The sequence below is a fragment of the Trematosphaeria pertusa genome (genome assembly GCF_010094035.1).
Source record: "Trematosphaeria pertusa strain CBS 122368 unplaced genomic scaffold BU26scaffold_5, whole genome shotgun sequence".
NCBI classification, from domain to species: Eukaryota; Fungi; Ascomycota; class Dothideomycetes; order Pleosporales; family Trematosphaeriaceae; genus Trematosphaeria; species Trematosphaeria pertusa.
In genome coordinates, this window is record NW_022987216.1 from 1044309 (window position 1) to 1068931 (window position 24623).

Genomic DNA, 24623 nt, shown 5'->3' on the forward strand with positions numbered 1-24623 from the left:
ATGAATTCCGATCAACGCGCTGGTGCTCCCTCAGCCCCTGGGGAATCTTCTTCAAGCCGCGGCGATGCGGGCCCGCCTGCCCGCCCCGCATACATGACGGTTGGGTCAGGGTCGACTCCAGAGGCTGCTGCCCGCCTTATGTCGATGCTAGATCAGGACTCCGGATACGGGGGAAGTATTGTGGACGGAGACACGTCTGGTCGGACCTGGCACCCTACCATCGTGGAAGACAGACCAACGCCGCCTCCCACGCCCATCCTGCCAGGCGGTACAGGCTCCGCTGAGCACGACCGGCAGCGCAGCCATGTGCTGCAGCTGCGGTACAATCAGAATAAAAATGCGCTCGCCCGAGCCATCCATGGCACCATCGATACCCTCAAGAGCTTCCAGGAAAAGAACCTAGAATGGCCGGCGCATTATCCCTCAGTGCCTACAGACCATAAACATCCATCACATAGCCGCACCGATTCCCGGCCCGGTCTATCTCATACCCAGACATCCGTGGACGACTTAGAGCCATCATGTTCGCCCGACCGACCACGACCTCCGCGACGGGCGGGTACATCCATCGGAGAGGATGCGACTGTGGCAGAGTCGAGCTCTATGGCACCGCGAGAACCGAAACAGGAGCCTCGGTTGGTAACTCCGCAGCTTGCTCACGATTTCTCCGTGCTCAAGCTGGAACTCCGCATGGGAGGACGGACACAAACCGATTTGGTACACTCTTTGGAGAGAGGCTCCATCGCATCACTACTTGACGGCCAAATTCAGCAAAGCATACGGCATCTCTATTCCATCAAAGAAAGAATAGAAGACACATCAAGTAAGGTTCTCGTAACCGGCGACCTCAATGCGGGAAAATCGACATTTTGCAATGCACTACTTCGACGAAAAGTGCTGCCGGAAGACCAGCAGCCATGTACCAGCATCTTCTGCGAGGTCCTCGATTTCCGAGAGAATGGTGGTGTTGAAGAAGTCCACGCCGTGCCCCTCGGATCCCGATATAACCGCCACGATGAGAGCACATACACCGTCTTTTCCCTAACCGATTTGGACAAGATCGTTACTGACAACGAGCACTTTACACAATGCAAGATCTATATCAATGACATTCGATCTGTGGATGAGTCGTTGCTCAACAACGGGGTTGTGGACATTGCGCTCATCGATGCACCCGGCTTGAACTCAGACTCGGTGAAGACGACCGCAGTCTTTGCGAGACAGGAAGAGATTGATGTGGTAGTCTTCGTGGTTTCGGCAGCCAACCACTTCACGGAATCGGCGAAGAATTTCATCTTCACTGCCGCTCGAGAGAAGGCGTACATTTTCATGGTGGTCAACGGCTTTGACACTATTCGGGACCAACGGCGGTGCAAGGAGATGATTCTCAAGCAAGTGCATGGCTTGAGCCCGGCTACCTTCAAAGAGTCGAACGAGCTGGTGCACTTTGTCTCTAGTAATGCTATCCCAATGATAGCGGCAGGCTCGGCTAGAGGCTCTCCACCAGATGGGGATGGGGACGATGACCCTACCGACAAGGGCAAAGGCAAGGAGGCAGAGAAGATCAGGGACTTTGAAGACTTGGAGACCTCTCTGCGCCGTTTCGTTCTCGAGAAGAGGGCAAGATCCAAGCTTGCACCGGCAAAGACGTACCTCCTGAATGTCCTGAGTGACATCCATAATCTTGCTACAGTTAACCGAGATGTTGCTCAGGCGGAACTGGATCGAGTGAAGAAGGAGATGGATGCCCTCGAACCAGAATTCGAAGAATCCAAGAAAGCAAGGACTGAAGCCGGAGAGTCAGTGGAGCGAATGGTGGAGGATACCACTTCGGAAGTCTACACTCACACATGGGATACCCTCAACGGCTGCATCGCTCGGGTAGGTGAGCAGGACCTTGGCATCGAATATCCTGGCCTTTTCTCCGCCTACCAGTATGCCGAAGACATCAGGGATTCAATGATTCATGAGATCTCCGAGAATGTGCGCTTGTGCGAAGAGCATGCGCGAGCACAAGCTGTCCAGGGTTACAATGGGATCAAGAACCTAGGCATCCTGCATCTTGGTAACAACCTCCATGCCGACGTCATGTTCCGTCCGGAGAGGATGTTTAGAAAGTCGGTGCATGCTCTGGCCCGACAGGTCGACATCGACATTGAGCTCTGGGATTTCTTCGATATTGCTAGTTTGTGGGAACGGCAAGAGAAGGTTGCAGGGACAGGCATGGCTGTCACTGTTGCAGGTGTGGTGGGCGGTAGATTGGTTGGCGGCGTCGGATGGCTAGATGGTGCTCTTGGTGCAGCGAAGATCATGGGGTCAAACAACCTCAGGAGGCTCTTGATTCCTGGCCTCATTGCTGGTGGTAAGCTTCTCCTCCATCCTCCCTATCTTGCAGATCGCTAACATGATTGCGTAGTTGCCATCGGTGTCTCGTACATCCTAGCATCGGTCCCCAAGTCTCTGCCCCACCGGCTCAGTGCCAAGCTGTCTGCGCAGCTATCGGCCATTGACTACACGCATTCTAATGCATTGCGCATCAGCTCAGAGGTTCGCCGGGCCCTTAAGGGCCCTGCGAACGATGTTCGGATTGGCCTGCAGCGGAACGTTGAAAAGCTGCAGCTCAAGAAGGATGAAACGCTCAAGTTCAAATCAGAGGCCGAAGGAGCCCGGAAGTATTTCAGCAACCTGTTCCGCGGCAGCAACGAGCTTCGCCAAACGGTCCAGCGGATTGACCTAGAGGCGACGCCACCAGCAGTTGCGACTGCGAGTAACTAAGCCTGTATCGCGAGCTGCGATGACAAGCCCGCTTTGGAGGGGTGCAAGCAGTGCAAAATATATACAACTGGCGTTCGGGAGCAGGTCGGAATATCAAAGGAAGGTAACCTTAAGTGACTCTTTTTTCTCTGTACATAACGCTTAATCCAATACCCCTCTTGCTCCTTCATGTAGAAATACGATCGTTCATGAGAGAATCACCTAAGATGAGTTACGATATGCAAAAGTCAGAAGTGAGGTTGCCTGCCAAGCCTCGCGCGTGAATAGACCCCTGTCCCGGTGCGGACCTCCGAACGTCATCCAACGAAGAGGCTCTAACCATCACCTCGCCTCTCGATGGCGCACGACACCCTACATCCAGCCTGATGGAGGTCCGCCGCGACCCGCGCCAGTTCGTCTTCTTCATAATCCTGCTACTCCTTATAAACTCGCCCGAACCACAGCAGCAGGCAGGCTACAACACACGATCACGGTACAACGAGGTTATCGAACGCGAATGGGAAGAGCTCGACGTCCTAAATAGAACCCGATATGGCGATTTCGACCCCGGGAAGAATCAGTGGCTGAATATTACAGGGCTAAGGGAGGAGGATGGGTTTGCGTGGGATTTGTTGGAGCCGGTTAGGCGGAGGGCGACGGAGCAGACGAAGGGGCTGCTGGGGGAGAAGGCGGAGAGTTGGTTGAAAGGCACGGTTGGAGAAGAGGAGAGCATACCAGTGTATAGGAATATTTCGGGGTATGTGCAGGGCGAGTGGGTGCGCTCGTCGCTGGGGCGCATACGGCATCCGAGCGATATGAACGCCTCCGCGCTCCTCCCGGAGTATCCGTTCCCGTTGGCCGAGTACGACAGGAATTTGACTGGGACAGGAGGGCCTGTGCGGCTGCATATAACAGAGCTGGAGGGAAGAATGCGGACGGATGAGAACAGGACCATCTCGGAGGTTAGCGCCAGAGTGGTGATTGGAGACGATGAGAGCTGGGGGGATAACTGGTGGGAGTTTGCGGTTAATGGGTTGCATTATCCTGAGTTTGGCGGCGCGGTGTTGACTACGACAAGTGAGAGGTGAGCTATCACATGGAATTGCATGCACTGGATCTCGAGACTGACGAGTATAGGTTTGCCGGCATCTTCGCGCTCCCACACTTGCAGATCACGTCGCACCTCTACACCTCATCTCAAGAACTGCTCAACTCAACCATTCATGAGACGATCGAACGCCAGACGAACCGAGCGTACCCCATATGGAACCCATGGACATCAGCCGTAGAGGGAACAAATGAAGGAACCTTGGGCACTCCTCACTGCGAGTTCGTCCTTTTCCTACAGGAACAGCCAGTGCAGTTCCATCTCCGACCGGGACAGCAACCGCTAAACGGGCAGCCTGATACAAACTGGCTTGAACACGAGCTTCGATATCCCACCGGCTCACCGATGCCCCGTCGCACACCACTGTCCATGTCCATGGTTGGCTTCTCTCCAGATTGCGGCTTCGTCATCGAGTCGAAAGGCCCGCCAGACTTCCCACCTTCAGAGGCCGCACATCTCGTGGGCTCGAAGACGGAAGAGTTCAACGCCCGAGCTAGGCATAGCATCATCGCATTTGCAGTCACCCTCGTCTTCCAGCTCTTCTTCCTCATCAAGCAAGCAAAGGAGGCTGCGACCCCATCTACCCGTAACCGAATCAGCTTCTATACGATCGCCATGATGGGCCTGGGCGATGGATTCGTGTTTCTTTCCCTGGTCTTCATGCACCTGTTTCTGGGAACGTCACAGCTTGCATTATACACCATCGCATTCCTCGCGCTATTTTCAGTGGTCTTGGAGCTTCGGTTCTTGATGGATATCTGGACTGTTCAAGTAACGGAGCAGATGCGTCAGGACAGACAGCAGGCGCCGACACCTACTCCACCGAGCCCGCAACCTACTCCGACTACAAACACGCAGACACGTCCGCCACCACCTCCCAGCGGCGACTCGCTTCCTCTCCCAGTAACCGCCAACCGACCACAACCATCCGCCCCCCTCATCGTCCCCTCCGATCAGGATGATGCCACCGGAGGCGCCACTACACCTACCAACAACACCACAACAGCAATAACTCCAGCGCGAGCCGAGCTGAGCGCTCTATACAGCCGCTACTGCCTCCTTCTCATCATCATATTCTTCATCACCCTGCAATTCACAACCGTCCGCTCCACAGCCCGCGCCTTCTACTTCAACACTCTCTGCTTCATCTACCTTTCCTTCTGGACGCCTCAAATCCACCGCAACATCATGCGCAACTGCCGAAAGGCGCTGCGCTGGGATTTTGTCCTTGGACAAAGTATCGTCAGGATGATACCTATTGCCTATTTCTACGTCGTGGAGAACAATGTTTTATTCTCAAAGACGGATTATAGGTCGCTACTAGTGCTTGCCGGATGGGTCTGGATACAGATACTAGCACTAGCTAGCCAGGAGATCCTAGGCTCCCGCTTCTTCATCCGCGAAGGCTGGGCCCCTCCAGCATACGACTACCACCCCATCCTCCGCGAAGACGAAGAAGGCGCCACGATGCCGATCGGCTCATCAACCTCCCCCGATTCCCCTTCCTCCTCGGCGCCTCAACTCCAACCCGGCGAATCAAAGGGCAAGGGCAAGAAAGTATTCGACTGCAGCATCTGCGCGCAAGATATCGAAGTCCCTGTTATACCCGCCGGCGGCGGTGGACCCGATGTACAAGGTCTAGGTGGACTGACCCTGCAGCGGAGGATGTATATGGTTACGCCTTGTCGGCATATTTTCCACACGCCCTGTTTGGAAGGGTGGATGAGGTATCGGTTGCAGTGCCCGAATTGTAGGGAAATATTGCCGCCACTATAGACAGCCTAATGAAAACAACGCAGCTCAGTTTCAAGCACAGTACTTCGAGGTCATGTCGCATTCCATGAATAGTTCACTAGAACTGGCCATGTGACTCGAGCAGAAACGCTTTTGCCGCAGCCATGGGGCCGACCTGTTTCCTACCAGAAAATTTCCGATCGCGCGGACCGAAGGCTCTCTCTGCGGGTCTGGAAAAAGGTCCTTAGTCGCAGCGAACTCCGGCTTTAACCCTCTCTAAGTATCGTGAGTTGGGAGTGCCGGATTGGTGCCCGGAGATTTGGCAGCTCGGGAATCTACTCCAGTCCGGTTTAGCATGTGGACATGAAGTCCCCAGGGCCGGCGAGCTGCATGAAGGATGAAGAAGAACAGTATGAGTGATTGTTGGGTGAACTGTGCTCTGCAGAATATTGCTTGGAGTGGAGCTGTGGAGTGCAGGTGAACTATTTAGGTAGGTCCACGAGTGGGTACGTCAGCGTTTGCTTTCTATTGCCGGGCGGCTTCGCTGCGCCACGTGGCGTACCACGCAGCGGATCAGCTCCATTATTGTCCTCAAAGACACTTGTACTCGCCTGCCGTGCGCCTAAACTACGCTTCGGTATTTGCACCCTTCCACGCTTTTGCGAATGCCGAAATTTAGAGACAATGAAGTCACTGCATAAACCAGGCGCCCCAGATTATTTAAAGCAACAAAGGGCCGATCACGTCCAATGCCTAGGGTTTCAGGTGGCTCCAACGCCGGGCACTAAAAGCCTCCCTTCTTCCTATTGGCTGATGGATGGCAGGGCTGGGGCTGTGACAGTGGCTACGACATGCTTGGTTTGCGTAAACTGGTCTCTCAGCCTCTGTTGTGCGATGTGTCTGCGCTTCAGCTCGGTGTCTCCCGACACAATTTCTTGAGAGAAAAGAGTACTTAGATCTCTGGATCCTTCCCATCGTTTTGGCTCTTCTCTCGCGTCTTGAGACGAACTTCGAGCGGGTGATTTCTGCAGGGCTGCGAATAGCTTAGCCTTCCTAGCCTGTGCCTCAGCTGCACCACCGCCGTACTGCACTGAGTTGTACAACGACGAACGCGAACCCCGAGCCGCATATCCACATCCACTCGCCGCACTTTGCTACCGCATCCTCCACGCTCGCTTGCGGCTGATATTCCTCCTCCAACTCCGTGCCGAAGCCGTAACCGTAGCCGTCGCTCGTAAAGGGTCGCCGTCGCCGCGCGCCTGCCATCGCCATGGCGGCCAACGACTACTACCACTCCTTCTCTCCCTCCGGCGCACACTCCCAACCCCACCCATCACACTCACATACCCTCGACGACTCGCCGCTGCCCCCAGTCCCGGGGCCCAACCACTCCACACAATCCATTTCTCCCGTCTCCTCGCCCTTCGACGACACCAATCGCTACGACTATCCTTCAACCACGAAGCTGACCTCCGCCGCCGCGCCATACGGCGATACATCGTACCACGGCGCTGCGACACCACAGAGTTATAGCAGTCGGTACGACCCGCCGGCGAATCATCCCCAGGGAGATCCGTTCGCGGACCAGAACGCGATTCCGCTGCAGAATCAGGGGAAGATGGGGGAAGGCGGTGCGGCTGCTGGGGTGTATGGCGCAGATCCAGAAGGGAGGTATCCGGCACATGAGAAGAGGAAGAAGAAGGGATGGTTTAGTGGGAGGGTGACGTGGGTGGTGTATATTCTGACGACGGTACAAATCGCCGTCTTCATAGGGGAGATAATTAAGAATGGTATGTCCCCCATCCATCTTCCAATCCGACTCCTTCATACGAGGGACGATGGAGCCTGAGAGGGTATAGAATTGTGCTAATGTAAGTATAGGCATCTTGACAGGCTCCCCCATCCAAACAAAACCAAACTTCAACATCATGATCGGCCCGTCGCCCTACGTCCTCATCAACATGGGCGCCCGCTACCAGCCTTGCATGCACTACAGCAAAACCGTCCTCGACAACCAGGTCATGTTCTGGCCGTGCCCCAACACTACGACCACAGACGCCACCTGCTCCCTCTCCGAGCTCTGCGGCATGGGCGGCGTCCCCGCCCAAGATCCAGACCTCACCTGGGAAACCCGCCATACCAAGGACAACCTCGAGCCCGACCAGTGGTGGCGCTTCATCACGCCGATATTCCTGCATGCGGGAATTATTCATATCGGCTTTAATATGCTGCTGCAGTTAACGCTGGGGAGGGATATCGAAAAGGAGATCGGGCCGCTGCGATTCACGCTTGTGTATTTCAGCGCTGGAATATTCGGGTTCGTGCTGGGTGGGAACTACGCCGCTGAGGGAATTGCTTCTGTGGGAGCCTCCGGCTCTCTCTTCGGCATCCTCGCACTCGTCCTGCTCGACCTGCTTTACAACTGGAACTCGCGCCGCTCGCCGGTAAAAGACCTCCTCTTCCTGCTCCTCGACATTGCTATCTCCTTTGTTCTCGGCCTGCTCCCTGGTCTGGACAACTTCTCGCATATCGGCGGCTTCCTTATGGGTCTCGTCCTCGGCATTTGCTTACTACATTCGCCTCAAGCACTGCGCGAGCGCATCGGCGTCGACGAGCCACCCTACTCAACCGTGGACACACAACCCTTGAACTCCGGCGCTGCGCCGGGTCTGCAGAAGTTCGTCAAACAGCCCGTAGGCTTCTTCAAGGGCAGGAAGCCGTTCTGGTGGGTGTGGTGGGTTGTGCGCGCCGGAGCGCTCCTTTCCGTCTTCATTGGATTTATTCTGCTGCTGAGGAACTTTTACGAGTGGAGGAATGGTTGCAACTGGTGCAAGCACCTGACTTGCTTGGTAAGGATCGCCGGAGGCACTTCGAGTGAAGACCAAGACAGAGCTAACGGGTATGCAGCCTATTACTACCGGCGGAGTAAACTGGTGCGATATCGGCAACCTGAAGCCGACTACGTCGACGCAGGCCGCTCCCGGACCCACCGCCACCGCGGCGTAGGCCGCAAGACTGCAAGCTTTTGCTCTTTCCCGCCCATGAAATAAGCCGCTTCCTTCCGATGGGGGCAGCAGCGAGGACGCGCCGTAAGCTCGAGGCTTATCTGCTCATTGTATAATTCCCGCAAGACTGTACTTTGGCGTACGAGATGTTCGAGTGGCCGTCGTAGAAACGGAAATACCACATAGCTTTGATGGAGGATCCGGAGATGCATTTTTGGCGTTCTGGTGTAGCTGATATGAGCGGAGTTAGTTGAAAGGAACGGGATTGGATTGGATTGGACTGGGGAACAAGTCACAGTATTCCTGGATATGATGATATGAAAAGGTCGATTGAAAGACCGGGCATATAGTCCCCCTATTCTACCTAATCGAATCAAGTCCGAACCGTGAAACCGGAGCCGTGCCTGAGCTTCCGAGCCAGTGAACTCCATCCATGCTTTTGAAGTCTCAAAGGGAGTAGATAAATGCAGTAAAGCTTGGTGAATGATGATGATGTGCAAGGGGGTAATCTATGAAAGAAGAGGGAGGCTAGGTTCGTAGACCGCTGATGTTTGGGTGTGCGCAGGGAAAGTGCCAGCAAATGGGACCAGGCAGAAGCACTGTTTCGTCTTTCATCGACTGCATTCCACCGACTGTTTGTCTTCCAGATTCTCTCGACGAGATCAAGCCGACACTCCAGCATCGAGATGCGACCTACCACTGTGACAGCTTGCCCTGGTAGTTGAAGACCTGCGACGAACCGCTGCCTCCAATCTGCGCCGCAACCTTATCAGGATCCTTCCAATCGACGGGCTTCGAGGAGCTGTATTGAAGATAGGTGGCGACTGGCGGCGTGTACTGCTCCAGCCTACCCGTGTCTGGGTTCTCAACCATGACGGTGGGGTTGTGAATATGATCAGCGCGCGTCTTCTCCTCCACGCTGAGGAAGCCGCCGGTCATCTTGTCTAAGAAGATATTGAAGTCTTCGGCCTTGTTGATCGGGCATTTCGATGCGCGGCTCTCACAGTGGCTCATAAGCGCTGTGACCGACTTGAAGTACTTTAGGCAGCAGGGACACTTCATCCTCGCGATGCGGTGGTCTTGGAGGATGTGTGTATTCATCTCGTCGGGCATATCGAAGGTTTGCCTGGTCAAAATGTTAGCGGCATGATCGCAACGGTTAGACTGTGGAAGGCTTACTCGCAGATGAATGGGCAGTAGTACTTGCACACGACAGTATCATAGAAGCGTTCTGGATTCCAGTCACGGCTCAAGGGGTCCCAGAAGCGGGTATTCATGATGTTGATACCGTGCTCGTGCTCCATCTGCTCATCATGATAGCTGATGGAGAACTCGCTGGGCGGTGGAGTAGGTTTAGCCTCCGGGAAAAGCTGCTTTGCTGCTTTCCCTCCCCATGGATTAAGCTGACGGCTTGAAGTTGGAGTCCTGGAAGTACCGTCGCGCGAGCCGACCGCAGTGGCCGACTCGGAGTTCCCGCCAAGAGACATCTTTCTCATTGTTGCAGAAAGATCCGAGGCTCCACTAACACTCCTAGCCTGTGACTGGGACGGGAGCGGGGGGTATGGTCCAGTATATGGTACAGGCTCCTCTGGCGCTGTCTCTGGCTTGATCGCCGCGAATTCGACATCTCTAGCTTCGTCATCGTCGTCTTGGTCGAGCGGCATATCGATACCGACCCCACCTTCCTCTTCGTAATCCTGGGCGGCATCGAACTTGGAGATCTTCTGCATGAATCTATCATAGGCGGCGCCGCCCTCGAGGAGCTTCGTCACAAGGTGCTTGTGCACTATGTGGCCTTGGAATTGCTCCGGCGTGATAACACTACAGTGTCCGAACTCAAGGTGTTCCACGAGCAGTGATGCGCGGTAGAACTCTGAGCCGCAACCCAGGCAGGGGAGCTTCTGGTCGACTTTGTGGTTCTTATGAGTGTCAGCATTAGGACGGGGCCACTAGGTGTATCAACTCATCAACCCACCAGCTCGATATGACGGCGAAGACCGGAAGTAGACTTGAACTCTTCTCCGCACACACGACACGCTTTGCCATGCATGTCCGGGCGGAAGGCCTTGTGTTGAGCGAGATCGTCGTAAGAATCGAAGTCCTCGTCGCACTTCGCACAGTAATCATGTTCCTCGGAGTGCTTCTTGTGGCTCCTCATTGCCCGCTCCGAGTCGAAGGAGGCGGGGCAGTTCTTGTACGTACATTTGTATTTCTTGATCGGCTCGAGTGGGGCAGGCATCTTGACAGGTCGTTCAATCCGACACACAATAGGCCTTGAGGCGCGGTCTCGTTCGCTTGTGTGATGTGAGCCAATGCCACGTCCTTGGTATCAACCGACTAACTAGAGCTTATGGGTGAATGAGGCGGAGTGCTTGTGGATCACCGGTCGCGAATCGTCGCGGGGTCTTGGGGATTGGATGTAGATCTGGAGTGGAGAGGGAAAAAGAGTGTGTGGTTATAGAAACCGGCGAAGAGCTAAGATAAGGCAGTCCAGGCAGCTACCAAGTGAGTGGAGAAGTGGTGTATAAAGAGATTGTATGAGATCAGGACAATTGATCGGGAGTGGAGGTATGAAGGCGAGGTGAGGGAGCGGAGACCGGATAGGCAGGAGCGTTGACGAAGTGAAGGAGGGTGGGAAGGCGCGAGTGGATGACCGGCAGCCTCGACCCTCGACCAGGTGTCATACCTAACACCGAGACTTCCATAGAATACGGCTTGTGAGGTAGCGGTGAGAAGCTGGAAGCCGGGCGGGGCAAAACGGCGATGTCGGTGAAGGAGCTGGGGCAGGTGTCACTTACAGAGCCACTCACGTGAAGTACATCGCAGCCCATTCACTCCTCTTCAGCTACACATGGTATATGACTCGCCTTACACATACCAGTATGTCTCGTTTGTCAACTGTGGGCAACCACTTGTGAAGGCCTTTGGTAGGTAAAGACCCGAATCGCTTCCGCTCGTAGACTTGCCTCCCTCAATCAAGAAGTTTATACTATCACCATGTTTTCAGAGTCGTTCTCCTTAGGTAGAACCGATCTTCATTGACGGTGTCCATATTTGTACCACTTATTTCAAGTTCCTATTCATACGCTACTGTCTGCGATCTCCTACAGCGATAGGCCGCCGCACGATACTCCGATAGTTTAGAACCGAGAATACGGCAGCCTGGGGTTGATGTTAGTGCGTATTCACAACACTTCCTGGAATGGAGAGTCCTACCACTTCCCCCTCAATGTAATGACGGCCCAATCTCCCTTCTCATCCGTCTCCTTCTCCACCTTCGTAGAGAAACTGATAGCGCTCATAATGCCATCACCAAACTTCTCATTTAGCACTGCCTTGTACGCGTATCCGTAGTTCTGCACGATTTCATAGAGGCGGTAGATCAAAGGCTCCTTGGGCGGCATGTCCATGGTGCGTCCTCGGTCGGGGTATCCTGAGAGTTGCGACTCAAGCGTCTCTACGGGAATATCCAACACCTGGGAAAGCTTCTCGATGTCTTCCGGCGAAGCTTGCGCCTGGCCGTAGAACATAGCAGCAATTGCTACCTCCTCGCGGCCCACTTCCTTTGCAATGGCTTCGAAGCTAAGGTTCTTCTTCTTCTTGGCCTCAAAGAGTGTGGGAGAGGATGGGGGGAGGCGGGGGACGAGGGAAGCCTGTCAGTGTCAGTATCTCGGCACAGCATCGGCCAGAAAGAGGCTCCTCACATCCAATGTTGCAATTGGGTAGCTCGCCATTGCGGTAGGATGGAAGTAACGCGCAGCTGTATGCCCTACGGACGGTCGGACAAAGGACGATGCGACGGGCACAATTGCTCGAGGCGCAATTCGGGTCGAAAATGCAAGGCGGGGGATTCGAGACATCCTTGTGAGGTGCCGCCGGGAGAATTAAATAGCTATAGCTATTGCAGAGCGGCAAGCAATGGAGGGGAGAAGCGGGAAGGGCCGAAGGAAATCCGAATACTTTCTGTCGCCGTCATGCTGATTGACTACGTCATCGGAGCGACATTCGGCCAACGGGATGGGGAGTCTCGCATCCGCCAATTGTTCTTTCGTAACATCATGATCCGGACCCTCTCGAGCGGCTCGTCTGCGCGATAGCCGGGTCCCAAGGCGGCAGAACTACTTGTCGTGGTCGGCATGTCAAGGGTACTCACGATCTGCTGCACGAGCGGAAGCGGGGCAGGGAGGGGCAGAACGGAAAAGGAAATATAGCAACAGCGCGTACAACCTGCCAACAAAAGGCGATCGGTTGTACGCCGCATGCTCTGACAATTACTGTACTGAGCATTTCGGAAGCTCCAATGGCTCTTGGCAAAGAACTGGTTTCACCGTGTGAATTTTCCCTGTTTGCATGAGGCAGGCCCCTGCAGAGCTGAGGCAGTATGACGCCGCGGGGCTAAAGCCTCGCTCGACGACCTGCAACACAAGCTTTCTCCAGCTCCAAGCTGCAGGAACACACTTACACAACTCTTCAACCCGTAGATCGTCAGGAGCTGCGCTTCTGTCGAGATGGCTTACAACCGCCGAGACGACGACCTGGCGTACGGAGACTATCATCATGGGCAGCAGCCGCCGCCGCAGCAGGAAGGAGAAGAGGGCGAGCGCGGCTTCATTGGCGATATGGGAAAGCGCATCTTTGGCGGCCAGAAGGATGTGAGTGCACCCTTTCCCCGCCGAGCACCTTGTTGTCTCCATCGGAGAGCCCAAATGTTGTGAGCGGGCCTACGTCGCAGCGCTATCGATTTGGCCCTCCTCAACCGCCTCCATTACCCTGTGTATTCCTACACTTCACTCGAATCCTTCGACTTCTCTCAGGGATCTCTATACCTCTACACCCTCAAGCCGTTGCCTGACTGCATACGCTAGGACTCCCAGCAACAAGGCTCTTCCAACGAAGGCGGCATGTCGTTCGTTTTCGACAAACTCCACCGCGCCGTCCACGACATCGGTACCGACATAAAAGATAAGATATCGAGCAAGGAGGATCAGCCCAGCAAACCCCAGCAAGGTCCCTACACTGAGCAAGGCGCTCCGGCGCCTCAGCCCGGGCAGGAATATCACAATCAGCACAGGTTTCTCAGCTTTGCGCCTGAACGGCGCGGGAATGACATCAAGTGGTATGTCGACGGTTGCGGTACGTATTCTCAAAGTGCCCACATCAGCTCTAAAACATGTATTGAATGTACCTGCAGGCTATATGTGGGCCGTGAGCGCCGCCATCGAACGTGCTCGAGAATCAATATGGATCCTCGATTGGTGGTTATCACCAGAGCTCTACCTCCGCCGACCTCCCGCAAAGTACCAGCAATATCGAGTCGACCGCCTCCTTGAAGCTGCCGCTAGGCGCGGCGTCAAGGTCAATATCATGGTGTACAAGGAAGTCACCCAGGCTCTGACTCGTAAGTACCTGAATCCACACCTACCCGATTATCTTCATTCCCTTCTTCCAAGGTCCACGGACCCCATCACAAAAGCCCTCACTCGAGCCGGCCTCAATGTGATCTTCACATCCCTCGAAGAAGTGGAAAGGACGGCCCCGCTGATCGAACCCCCTATACCAGTGTCGTCCGCCCACACGAAGCATGCTTTGGAGGCTCTTCATCCCAACATTGCCGTCTTTAGGCACCCCGACCACTTGCCCGATACGGCGGTGCTCGGATCTTCTTTCTTTCAATCACTGCAGAATATGTCGTTCAGTCCTGCCAAGCTCGCGCAGCTACCTGGAGACAGTCTCAAGGCGATTTACGGTGCTCATGAGGACACGGTTCTGTACTGGGCACATCACGAGAAGCTATGCCTTATCGATGGAGAGATTGCGTTCATGGGAGGGCTGGATCTTTGCTATGGCCGGTGGGATACTAATCAGCATTCAATTGCGGACGCTCACCCCGGTGACTTGGATCGCATCGTCTTTCCTGGGCAAGACTTCAACAACGCTAGAATAATGGGTAAGCATTCTGAAGTAAGTCCCTCCCATGCTGTCACTAATGGACTGTAGATTTCCAGGATGTCCCGAATTGGGAGAACAACAAGCTAGATCGCACCCAGAGCTCCCGCATGGGTTGGTCAGATGTTTCTCTATGCCTCACTGGACCGGCAGTGCAAGATTTGAGGACACATTTCGCTCAGAGGTGGAACTTCATTTACGACGAAAAGTACAGCAAGAAGGATACCAGGTACTCCAGCGTTTCGGCTACAAGTAGCGGTGCTCAGCAGGGCGGTCACTATCCGCCACCGCCAACTCAGCAACGAGGTTTCGACGGCGAGGACGAAGAAGAACGCGGGTTCGGTGCTGATGAATATGACGGCCAAGGCAGTGGTGAACGCGGTCTGTTCGGTCGGGGTGGCGGCGGATTCCACAAGAAGGTGTTCAGCCGCGTTAGCGAAGGATACCAACGATACGGCGGCCACCACGGCGGCGCCCACGCACAGCAACAATCCCACGCCGAACATAGTGCCCAGCTGGGGATGGCTGAATGCCAGATCACGCGAAGTAGTGCGAAGTGGAGCCACAACATCTCTACTGAGCACTCGATCCAAAATGCCTACTGCGAAATCATCAAGAACAGTAAGCACTTCGTCTACATCGAAAACCAGTTCTTCATCACAGCCACTGGCAACGAGCAGAAGCCGATCAAGAACCAGGTTGGCGCTGCTATTGTCGAGCGCATCCTCCGGGCTGCTCGCAACGGAGAGAAGTATAAGATGATGGTTATGATGCCGTCGGTTCCAGCCTTTGCCGGCGACCTCAAGAGTGATGATGCTCTGGGCACGCGGGCAATCATGGAATTTCAATACGACTCGATCAATCGCGGCGGTCACTCAATCTACGAGGAGATCGCAAAGGCTGGTTTCAATCCAATGGATTACATCCGGTTCTACAACCTCCGGAGTTATGACCGCATCAATGCCAGCGGAGCGATGCGCGCTGCCGAGGAACGCAGTGGCGTATCGTACGAACAAGCCCGCGAGGGCTACGATGCGGCTCATGAAGGTACTCGAGGAGATTTTGAGGGAAGCCGGGATCAGTATCAGGCCTATCGGCCGCCTCCTACAGCAGAATATGGCGTCTACGAGATGGATGCTTCTTCTGGTGGAAATTACGGACAGGGCCAGCATGGTCAGGACCAATACGGCCAAAGCCGGCCTAGCATGATGGAAGCTGAATACGGACGGCCGCAAGCGCAAGAAAGGACTGATGAGCACAAGCGAGATGACTACAATAAGTATCAACAAGCTGCCTCTAAAATCGGCGGCCGGCAGGGTCTCGGTAGCGGACGTTGGGATACGGTCAGTGAATGCTACATGCTTGGTGGCGAAGATATCCGCAAGGTTCCGTGGGAAGGCGGTGCGATGGATGAGATGGATGCTTTCGTGAGCGAGGAACTGTACATTCACAGCAAGGTGAGTACCCGAGTAAAGAGTCCTAGAGCGCATTTCACTAACCGCTTGTAGCTCCTTGTCGCGGATGATCAAATCGTCATCTGCGGATCTGCTAACTTGAACGATCGGTCGCAAATGGGAGACCACGACTCAGAAATCGCTATCATCGTTCATGACACAGAGACTGTCGAATCGTACATGGATGGTCGTCCGTGGCGCGCATCCAAATTCGCAGCCTCCCTCCGCAGACAGATATTCCGCAAGCACATCGGCTTGCTCAAGCCGCAGAACATGGAGCGTCCAGACCAGAACTTCGAGCCGATTGGCGTCCCCAACATTTACGATTGGGGCTCTCAGGAAGATCGACAAGTCGCGGATCCTCTCTCAGAAGAGTTCCAGTCCTTCTGGAACTGGCGCGCCAAGGTAAGAAAAGCATTCTATGTGGCTAAAGGATACAAGCTAACCCCAATAGACCAACACGGACGCCTTTGGTAAGGTTTTCCATCCCGTGCCATATGACGGAGTGCGGTCGTGGAAACAATACGACGAGTACTATTCGCGCTTCTTTGCTCAGGACGAGAAAGACAAGGAGCATAAGAAGCCGAGCCAGTACAAGTGGGGCCATGTGGTTGCAGAAAACTTCAGCCAGGGCGAGCAAGGCGTGCGGGAAGTGAAGGAGGAGCTTTCTAAGATTAAGGGGACGCTTGTTGAGATGCCACTGCTATTCCTCAAGGACGAAGATATTGCCAAGGAGGGTATGGGCCTGAATGCCTTTACGGAGGAGATTTACACCTAAGCTAGGTCCTGATTGCTGGATTGGAACGTGCTGCTGGGTGGGCTTGGGGGCTCAACGAATGTCACCTGTGAATGATGGCCTATGACTATCTACTGCGTTCTTCTTGCTGCGATTTGGTGCCATGAGCGACTGCTGGTCTGCTACGCGGTGAAGCCTCTCTCATGTGAATGGTGATCTCTGTTGTGATGCTCAGCACTGTAAAGTGGCTCCATTGTCAAGACGGTGGTACGTGAAAAGCAGTCACAGGGCTCGTTCCTGACTAAAATAAGCCGCGAACGTTGATTGGCTGTCGGGTGGACCCTGCCGCAGATCGGGGCTGGATCACGGATTCATCCTTCTGGTCCGTGTCAGCTCTTTCCTCTTCACCACTCTCCGTTCTACGAGGATACATACCTCCCGCACGCATCCGATGTGAAGCATGCCTATTCACAGGCGTCTCACAGCCCGCAACGCTCTCATCGCTCTCCTGGCCTGGCTTTTCATCGCCCTCGTCCTCCACCTGAAAGCCGAGCTCTGGGACTCGTCCCCTGCTGCTGGTTCCGCGGACGCGCCTGCCGGGAATGATGATGTGCTCAACGGGGAAGCACAGCATGGGAGCAGTACCAAGAAGATAGGGGTGGAAAAGGGAGGAGAGAAGCGGAGAACCGCGGTGGTGGTTGCGAGCCAGGCGAGCGAGAATGCGACGTGGCTTGATGAGTATTTTCCACAGTGGGAGAAGAATATTTATCGGGTGGATAATAAGAGTGCGCCTTTGACGGTGCCAAAGAACAAGGGCAGAGAGAGCATGGTGTACTTGACGTGAGTGGCATGCGTTCTGTGACAGGGGGACCGGCGCATTCATGGTACAAGAGCGCGCGAAGGCTAACATGGTTAATAGCTTCATCGTAGACAACTATGATAACCTCCCCGATAACATCCTCTTCATCCACCCGAACCGCTACCAATGGGTAAGGCTCCGGTACAAATAGTAGACTATAGATGCTAACTTGTACGCAGTAAGCAAAACCTTCCTTATATTGCACCCTACCTTAGGGCAAATGTTAGACACTTTCTAACATTTACTGCCTATCTGAGACATGCAGTATTTGTACCCTAGCTTTCTAAGCGCTCTGCTAATTATACCGTCACTTGTAAGGCACAACGACGACCCCGACTATGATGGGCTCCCTATGTTGCGGCATTTCCAGATACCATACCTCGAGCAGGAGGGTTACGTTAATATCCGCTGCGCCTGGAGCCTAGGATGCCCGTCAGAGATCAAACCGCTCGAGGAAGAAGGAGAGCATAGGGCCGCTATACACGCTGGTGGAGATTACAAGAAAGCGTTTGAGATCCTGTTTCCTGGAAAAGAGGTCCCGCGATACGTTGGCGTTAGCTGCTGCGCCCAGTTTGCGGCTACGAAGGAGAAGATTAGAGAGCGGAAGAAAGAGGAATATGCTAGATATAGGGAATGGCTGCTAGAGACGGATTTGGGGGACAGTATTAGCGGGAGGATCTTGGAATACTCATGGCACAGTATGTTTCATCTCCTATGTTCCCCTGCCCCTAGGACTCTACCCTTGGATTCATCTACGTGGCAACACTGCAGCACCATAAGGCGAACTTACCACGAGGTCTCTCCGGCTTCGACAGCAAAGTTGATATACGCTCCCAAGGCCGCACTGCGAGCAGCCCAAAATTGCTTGAAGTCTCGAACCCATCCGAGGTTTGTGCACTCTTTCCTCAACTGTCGACTTTCGAGTCAGCCGTCTCACCGGAGTGTGCGAAGCACCTTGCACACAACGCCCAACCTACGGAATCGAACCAATAGTAGGAGACAATTCGAAGCCAATCTTGTATCTTCTGGGCAGTTTACTCTCTATTCAAGAGTGCTGGACTCACCGGATAACGATTGACACGTCCGGCTCTTGCGAAACCTACGACACCGCTGTCGTGAATCCACGCGACCATACCACAGGGATCATAGCGGTGTAACCAAGCAATCGACGTCCTCTATTGACAATCTGCGCCTCACCTGGGCTTGGATGTTGATGCCCAAGGAGCGGGGCGGGCGATTGCACCAGGCTGAGGGACGTCAACCACCCGTTGGGTTGCGCAACTGGTCATCTGCTGAACGCCCTTAAACAAACTCTCAGCTTCAGCGCCCTTGACTTGATCATCTGCTAACATATTCCTCCAGTGATATTCGGTAAAGAGCCGGTACACTGTCCTCTCGCCGAAGAGTGTTACTGCAAAGTTTTCGGTCTCTGCAACCTCGAATGCAAATCAAAGGGGAGCTGCGAGGGACGCTACATTCTACCGCCGTATTCGACCCTGCCACAAGGCTGGCCCTATATCGGTTGGCATGGAGAGGACCGAAATCGGTCGGCTCTGGAGGACTGATCCATGATGGTGGTATGAGGTGTCCTGGCTGCTGTGCCCCTTCAATAATATCCACTCACGCGGCGTCTAGAACACAATATCGTCCTTCGACGGTAACTACGGTCAGACACGTCACTATCGTGTTACCTCTCCCAAACCGTCACGTCCTCCTCGATGTCTTCACCGATAACGGCATGCAAGACGGCTACATGCTTCCTACTCGACCAGGTTGTACAGCATACGATCGAACATTGCCATGGAAGCGGGAAGAGAGCCGCGGCAGGCTTCATTGGCCAGTTGGGCAAGATTTCGCCGGAATAATGCAAATGTGCAGCGAAGCCTCGAACCTGGGGAACGATGAGTGGTTGGAAGCTACAGGCGAGGATTGTGGATATTGGCGGCGTCATTCGTTCCCGAGGGTGATTCAGATAATGCTTGCTTGCATCACATGGAGGGCGAATTGGCAATCGGTAACACGCGCCATGAGAAGGATACGAACCGTTTGCAGAAAGGGTACAAGGGTGTTACAACCTGCTTCTGCAACAAGGCTGAAGATGGGCGACCTCTGGCGTCGACAGGCGCGCACTGCGCTGGAGATTTGCAGCTCGCTTGGCTAGCACAATGGGCTCGGCCGGGCTAAAGTCTTTGTTCTATGCATCATGCGTCAATGATGAGAAGGCTTGTATTGAAAGGCTGAGCAAAAACAATCTTAGGTTCGGTGGGGGGGGGGAGTGGGCAGACCTTCGGCAGAGCCTCAATTCATTCCGAGTGCAGCAAGGTTTAATGTGCTTGGCTAGTGCATGGGTTTCTGGCCAATCGCTGTCCCGTTGCAGAGCCGCATGTTATGTACCTTCCTCCAACCGCCTTTCCGAATCACGCACAACGCGTGATCCACCACCCTTGCTGACGAGGTCATGCGTTAGTGCCATTCGTAATATAAGTCTGTTTACAATTTCTGAGGCTCAAATTTCCCCATTCGACATTTCCTAGGTTACCTCGGGTCGATATCCTCAGCCTCGTCATGCCCGCCCCATGGAGGACTTTCCAAGGAGGTGTTCATCGGTCCCCTCATTCATGCATCTGTCCGGATGCCTGACCCTGGCGATAGCGCTTTGCAATCGCAGAGCCGCATGCATCCCAATGTTTGAAAAGGGACTGAGACCATGGCCTCCGAGCCGAGCTGCGAGGCTATCTGTTTCTCCACACAACGGCCTTTTTGAGCCGCATCCAAGCTACTGTACTCAGCTGTCTCCCCGCCCTACTGTTTTCTAGTTACTTCTTCCAGCTCCCACGCAGTTTGGGATGCGCCCGTTCTCCTGCAACTTGCTTTCGCTTGTGGCTTCTTCCTCTTCTCGCTTCTTTCCAACACTTAATTATTTTACGCCTCTTCCTCCCTGCAATCGAACACTACAATATTCATGCCTATTACTCTTGATGGGCTTCCTTTCGATATTTTGTTCTACATAACTGCTCACCTTCAATTCGACGACATCATTAACCTCGGGCACACATGCCGCCTCTTGAAAAGCCTTCTGCACGAAAGCACGCTGTGCCGTCGAACAATCGAGGTATTTTGAGCTCTAAAAGAGAAGAAATGGGCACTATTGACTTGTTTCCATCAGGCAAACTTCCCTCACAGCAAGGAAGCACGGCTTGCCCAGGACCAAGAAATAACCTACTGCGACGCCTTGAGCAGCATACACGACAGACGGGAGGCCTTTTCGAATGCCCGTCCCTTCTCAGCTCGTATCATCGGCCAAGGGAACTCTTTCTGCTATCGCCAAGGAGTCCTATGTATATTGGAAGGTAGCAGCATCCGTATCTCGGATGTACATGCCTCTTCAGCTTTCTTTGAAGTGGACCTCTCCCCATTCATCAACACGGTTCCGGAGGCCTCCACATCGCCCAGCGAACCCAAGATATCTTTGCTGCATTACAATGATGAAATCGTCACCGTGCATTATGAAAAGAAGGCCCGGCCAAACAACGGCCGCATCTTTGTCATCAGTACGAAGCTTAACCCTCCCGGCGGCAAGAGGGTCATCAAAGAGATTCAGCTTGAGTCCAGCTATAAGTTGTTTGCGCGACACACAGCCAGCTATCTTTACTATGGAACTTATACTGGAATGGGCGAGCATGGTCACCATGAGTGGGAGATAAGAGGCGTCTCTCTTGACCGTCGTCATCCCTTAAAGGGCTGCGCCCGCCCTCTACAGCTTGAAGAGTTCTTTGGCACCGATGTTGGGTCTACAATCGCATTTGAGGTCCACAACGGCTACTTCTACGCAGTTTCAAATCAAACGTCCTTTGAGGTTGAAGAATTAGACTGGACGTCTTTCTACCACTGCGTTCGCTTCCCGCTGGACCGGCCAAAGCGCGATTTTATGGACATCAATAAGAAAGTATACCGTCGGCAACACGCTGAAGGCCCGATACACGATTCCTGGACCGATTTGACTATTCAGTTCGATGAATGTACAGACGAGCCGATGATTGTTGAGTCACGTCGTGAGTGGCAAAAGGGATCCAGCCGACAGCTCAGGACCTTCTACATCTCAGATTTCGATTGCCCCGAGAAGTGTGACTCCGCCATGCCCTCCGCGGATGGGTCACCAGCAATGGGTGCATCTGATGCTCCTCTATTACCAGAAGATGATCCCTTCACAGAGTTGCTTGACTCGACGAATCGGCCCAACTACGCGCCTACAAAGCCCCGGTTCAATTGGAATTTCCATCCCGAGTTCCCCTCGGACTGCGGAACTACTAGATCCTTCATCCTCGCCCGCACGAAATTTCGAGCATACAACTACGCCTGCAGCTCATTCCTCGACTTGGTGGAAGATGAACGTTGTTGCAACAATCCCGCGACACCGCCGTGCTTGCGGATACGTATTGGGTCTCGCCGCGTTGCCCCTTTCGATTGGACGCCCGCTGATAAGACGCCACCACCGAAGGACAAGTCACTCAGCCCGCTTACCGCGGAGGACGACGTGGTGTATCGTCACTCATCCATCAACATGTGGCCCCCTCCAGCATCCAGATGCCCGTGCTCAAAAAGGCTGCATCAGATATTGAACCCACCACTACCGACAGGGCCAGCATACAACAGGTCCATCACCGGCGTCCTTGATGAACGCAGCCTCGTGTACATGATCCGCTCGGGGAGGTCATATGGCTCGAACGATGACAACGCATTGGGCCCCATTGTCATGATCAGCTTCAATCGTGGCCCTCTCCCGCCGAAGCCCAACGACAAGTCACCCGACCATGAGGAGAAAATGGAGGACGAGTTCAACCCGTCCCACTGGCAGTGGACTCCAGGGCTCTCAACCGCCTGTAAGAGTGGGACATGTCGCTGATGCGTCCTCTTTCCAGAATGAGCAATGAGCAATGAGCAAGTAGGAACAGAGCCCCAGATAAGGCAACGGTGGTGCGCAAACCACGTTCCCTTTCGCCTTGCTGCAGGCGTATGCCTGGGGCTGCATCATTGACCGGTCAAGAACCCCGCTCGTTCGTATCACAGTATTGCGCAACCTATCGTCAGTGGCATTGGTTCGGCCGAGATCATTTGAGTCACCCAGCTCCGCTCCTCATCGCTATTTTACTGGGTCAAAGGCCGTCCTTCCTTGGTGTTTTCTCGCGCCTGACATTGAAAGTGATGACGCTTAGTCATCGCTGCAGGGAGATTTCATAGATCCCTGTCAGCATCTCACAATCATATACCAGCACCGAAGGCGAACAACCGCTGAGCTCAATAAGCTCGAGGATCGTTTTCCGGATTCAGTCAAACTGCGAGATGCTGCGGTCCCTCAAAACGACAGCTTTCATCCGACATCGTGGCAGCCCTCAGCCTTCCGCCCTGGTCAACCAGTCAAGCTCGACAACAATGGCAAGGTGAAGTCGGCTGAAGGCAACTGTGCTGATGCGTCCGGTAGTTCAATGCTGTGGAACCACAGAGCACGAGCATACGGCAAGCACCTCTCTCCTTTTGCAGCCTTTACTCTGCACTTCGAGCCTGGAGACTTTCAACAAGGCATGCTGGATTCATACTTCGACTGGGTGGCAACATTTCACAGCGATTTCAACACGCATCAGGGGGATACGGTGGCTGTTTTCATTTAGGAGCATTACTGTTAGCACTCGCGCACCTTGCTAGCTCGTCACCTATTTGGTCCCGTATTTGGGATAAACTTTTTTTTTTTTTGCTTTACTGGCTAGGTTTTTAATAAGTACGGCGTTGTAGGCTTGTTTCTTCATCAGGTACAATGGCATCCTTACTTACCACACTCTTCATCTCCATCTCCATCTCCATTCCATTCCAGCTTGCACCCCTAACACCACCTCGCCCATCCTCAAACCTCAACTCACAACTCCTATCTCCGCGCCCCACCCCGCGGACCGCGCCGCTTCTTCGCTCAACTCCGCTCACCTCCATGCATGCACGTACATACACACTCATCCCATCACACCACAGCCTTCCTCCGCCCCCAAACACGTTGCCCTTTGCCCTCCGCAATCTATCTCCTCAACCGCCCTCCACCAGCGGCGCAGTACCGGTAGTCCTCCATGCACCACCGTATCACCTGTGTATATCCTCATGCACCCCACGCCCGCGGCGCGTGCGGCCAGTAGGAGCATTTCACGCTCGGCACCCCACGCGCTGCCGACGCGTTCAGCCTCGTTCGTTGGTGCGGCAGCAGCGGCAAGCGACAACGTGTCCGCGTCCCGCTCACTTCAAACACCACGATCGATGGAAGTTTTCTTTGCTTTTCGATGGTGCAATCGGCCCCGGTGACTAAATGCGGAAGCTGGGAAGTTATCTCTTGCATGGGAGGGCTGGGAGCGTGGAGGTGTAGGGCGTGGTGAGTGGTTCGACGGGCTGATTCCTAAACATGGGGATGTTAGTATCCGAGGACGTGGGTGTTGATATATTGATGATGTTTGGGGGTAGGTGCCGATTCGTTGCCGTCTGTTCGTACATGCATGAAGGACGTTGTTGTGCGACTTGTCATGCGAGAAGGAAGGCTGGGATGAGCTGTGCTGATATTTTCTTCTGTTGAGGAGCGGGTGAGCGGGCGGGCGGTTCGAAGCGAGATGCATGTGGTGGGTAGAAAGAGCACATGACTTCGCGCGTCTGACGCGAACCTGCCGAGAGCGACAAACGGGAAGGGTGAAGAACATAGATCCGAATGTATTACCTATACTATCTATACACTCTTTCTCTACGGATGAGCTTCCATTCTTTGTCTTTTCCCGTCCTTCTCTTGCTCGCCGGATAGAAAGAAACGAAAACCCAATGGGGATATGTATGCTGAGACCCAAAGACTCCAAGCTGAAGGGATATCAAAAGTTCAACCGCTGATGCAAAGGAAGATGCCGGAGGGAATGTGGTTGGATGGGTGATGCTGCCATGAACGCCAAAGCCATGGAACGGAGGGGAAAGCCGAAGTATGTACAGTGGAACCTGGAATTTGGGGGGGGGG

The 24623-nt window shown here is 54.1% G+C and overlaps 9 protein-coding genes across 9 annotated transcripts in view; 6 read left to right on the forward strand and 3 right to left on the reverse strand.

Moving 5' to 3' along the window:
• On the forward strand, positions 1-5638 carry BU26DRAFT_424136 (uncharacterized protein; the record flags this gene model as incomplete). Its single annotated transcript, XM_033823550.1, has 5 exons — positions 1-2362; positions 2417-2754; positions 2875-2888; positions 3137-3838; positions 3892-5638. 5 exons carry the CDS (start codon positions 1-3, stop codon positions 5636-5638), a joined length of 5163 nt encoding a protein of 1720 aa, XP_033685876.1.
• A 1004-nt stretch (positions 5639-6642) lies between these two features.
• On the forward strand, positions 6643-8646 carry BU26DRAFT_591908 (rhomboid family membrane protein-like protein; the record flags this gene model as incomplete). Its single annotated transcript, XM_033834820.1, has 2 exons — positions 6643-7386; positions 7478-8646. The coding sequence occupies exons 1-2, from the start codon at positions 6867-6869 to the stop codon at positions 8644-8646; spliced, it is 1689 nt and encodes a 562-aa protein (XP_033685877.1). The 5' UTR covers positions 6643-6866.
• A 370-nt stretch (positions 8647-9016) lies between these two features.
• On the reverse strand, positions 9017-10992 carry BU26DRAFT_272152 (uncharacterized protein). The gene is made up of 3 exons (XM_033821391.1): positions 10577-10992; positions 9781-10520; positions 9017-9727 (listed from the first exon to the last, which is right to left on the reverse strand). The coding sequence occupies exons 1-3, from the start codon at positions 10838-10840 to the stop codon at positions 9295-9297; spliced, it is 1437 nt and encodes a 478-aa protein (XP_033685878.1). The 5' UTR covers positions 10841-10992; the 3' UTR covers positions 9017-9294.
• A 337-nt stretch (positions 10993-11329) lies between these two features.
• Positions 11330-12849, reverse strand: BU26DRAFT_517651 (Cyanase). Its single transcript, XM_033828622.1, has 3 exons — positions 12306-12849; positions 11818-12254; positions 11330-11763 (listed from the first exon to the last, which is right to left on the reverse strand). The coding sequence occupies exons 1-3, from the start codon at positions 12459-12461 to the stop codon at positions 11742-11744; spliced, it is 615 nt and encodes a 204-aa protein (XP_033685879.1). The 5' UTR covers positions 12462-12849; the 3' UTR covers positions 11330-11741.
• BU26DRAFT_517652 (phospholipase D/nuclease) lies at positions 12848-16890 on the forward strand. Its single transcript, XM_033828623.1, has 7 exons — positions 12848-13253; positions 13467-13734; positions 13793-13999; positions 14162-14548; positions 14599-16004; positions 16056-16406; positions 16456-16890. The coding sequence occupies exons 1-7, from the start codon at positions 13110-13112 to the stop codon at positions 16777-16779; spliced, it is 3087 nt and encodes a 1028-aa protein (XP_033685880.1). The 5' UTR covers positions 12848-13109; the 3' UTR covers positions 16780-16890.
• A 307-nt stretch (positions 16891-17197) lies between these two features.
• On the forward strand, positions 17198-19161 carry BU26DRAFT_423429 (uncharacterized protein; the record flags this gene model as incomplete). The annotated part of the gene is made up of 4 exons (XM_033823509.1): positions 17198-17577; positions 17657-17737; positions 17915-18294; positions 18959-19161. The coding sequence occupies 4 exons, from the start codon at positions 17198-17200 to the stop codon at positions 19159-19161; spliced, it is 1044 nt and encodes a 347-aa protein (XP_033685881.1).
• A 927-nt stretch (positions 19162-20088) lies between these two features.
• BU26DRAFT_272219 (uncharacterized protein) lies at positions 20089-22952 on the forward strand. The gene is made up of 2 exons (XM_033821392.1): positions 20089-20708; positions 20763-22952. The coding sequence occupies exons 1-2, from the start codon at positions 20559-20561 to the stop codon at positions 22497-22499; spliced, it is 1887 nt and encodes a 628-aa protein (XP_033685882.1). The 5' UTR covers positions 20089-20558; the 3' UTR covers positions 22500-22952.
• Positions 22953-23331: 379 nt separating this feature from the next.
• Positions 23332-24226, forward strand: BU26DRAFT_517656 (uncharacterized protein). Its single transcript, XM_033828624.1, has one exon. The coding sequence runs from the start codon at positions 23406-23408 to the stop codon at positions 23937-23939; it is 534 nt and encodes a 177-aa protein (XP_033685883.1). The 5' UTR covers positions 23332-23405; the 3' UTR covers positions 23940-24226.
• A 387-nt stretch (positions 24227-24613) lies between these two features.
• BU26DRAFT_517657 (uncharacterized protein) overlaps positions 24614-24623 on the reverse strand; it is a 1056-nt gene continuing 1046 nt past the window's right edge. Inside the window, exon 1 of the mRNA XM_033828625.1 lies at positions 24614-24623. This exon is cut by the window's right edge and continues 1046 nt beyond it. The gene's annotated coding sequence lies outside the window, so the exon portion shown is untranslated.

What these genes read in the sequence shown, in the direction of transcription:
- BU26DRAFT_272152 (XM_033821391.1), bottom strand. Translation starts at nt 10,840, where the DNA reads ATGCCTGCCCCACTCGAGCCGATCAAGAAATACAAATGTACGTACAAG. An exon ending in TTCGCCGTCATATCGAGCTG is followed by an intron (nt 10,521 to 10,576) that starts GTGGGTTGATGA and finishes GACACTCATAAG; the next exon opens with AACCACAAAGTCGACCAGAA. An exon ending in TACTGCCCATTCATCTGCGA is followed by an intron (nt 9,728 to 9,780) that starts GTAAGCCTTCCA and finishes CATTTTGACCAG; the next exon opens with GCAAACCTTCGATATGCCCG.
- BU26DRAFT_517651 (XM_033828622.1), bottom strand. Translation starts at nt 12,461, where the DNA reads ATGTCTCGAATCCCCCGCCTTGCATTTTCGACCCGAATTGCGCCTCGA. An exon ending in ACCCAATTGCAACATTGGAT is followed by an intron (nt 12,255 to 12,305) that starts GTGAGGAGCCTC and finishes TGACACTGACAG; the next exon opens with GCTTCCCTCGTCCCCCGCCT. An exon ending in ATTACATTGAGGGGGAAGTG is followed by an intron (nt 11,764 to 11,817) that starts GTAGGACTCTCC and finishes CATCAACCCCAG; the next exon opens with GCTGCCGTATTCTCGGTTCT.
- BU26DRAFT_517652 (XM_033828623.1), top strand. Translation starts at nt 13,110, where the DNA reads ATGGCTTACAACCGCCGAGACGACGACCTGGCGTACGGAGACTATCAT. An exon ending in AGTCACCCAGGCTCTGACTC is followed by an intron (nt 14,000 to 14,161) that starts GTAAGTACCTGA and finishes CCCCTATACCAG; the next exon opens with TGTCGTCCGCCCACACGAAG. An exon ending in TCTGGAACTGGCGCGCCAAG is followed by an intron (nt 16,407 to 16,455) that starts GTAAGAAAAGCA and finishes TAACCCCAATAG; the next exon opens with ACCAACACGGACGCCTTTGG.
- BU26DRAFT_272219 (XM_033821392.1), top strand. Translation starts at nt 20,559, where the DNA reads ATGCCTATTACTCTTGATGGGCTTCCTTTCGATATTTTGTTCTACATA. An exon ending in TGTGCCGTCGAACAATCGAG is followed by an intron (nt 20,709 to 20,762) that starts GTATTTTGAGCT and finishes TGTTTCCATCAG; the next exon opens with GCAAACTTCCCTCACAGCAA.
- BU26DRAFT_517656 (XM_033828624.1), top strand. Translation starts at nt 23,406, where the DNA reads ATGGCATCCTTACTTACCACACTCTTCATCTCCATCTCCATCTCCATT.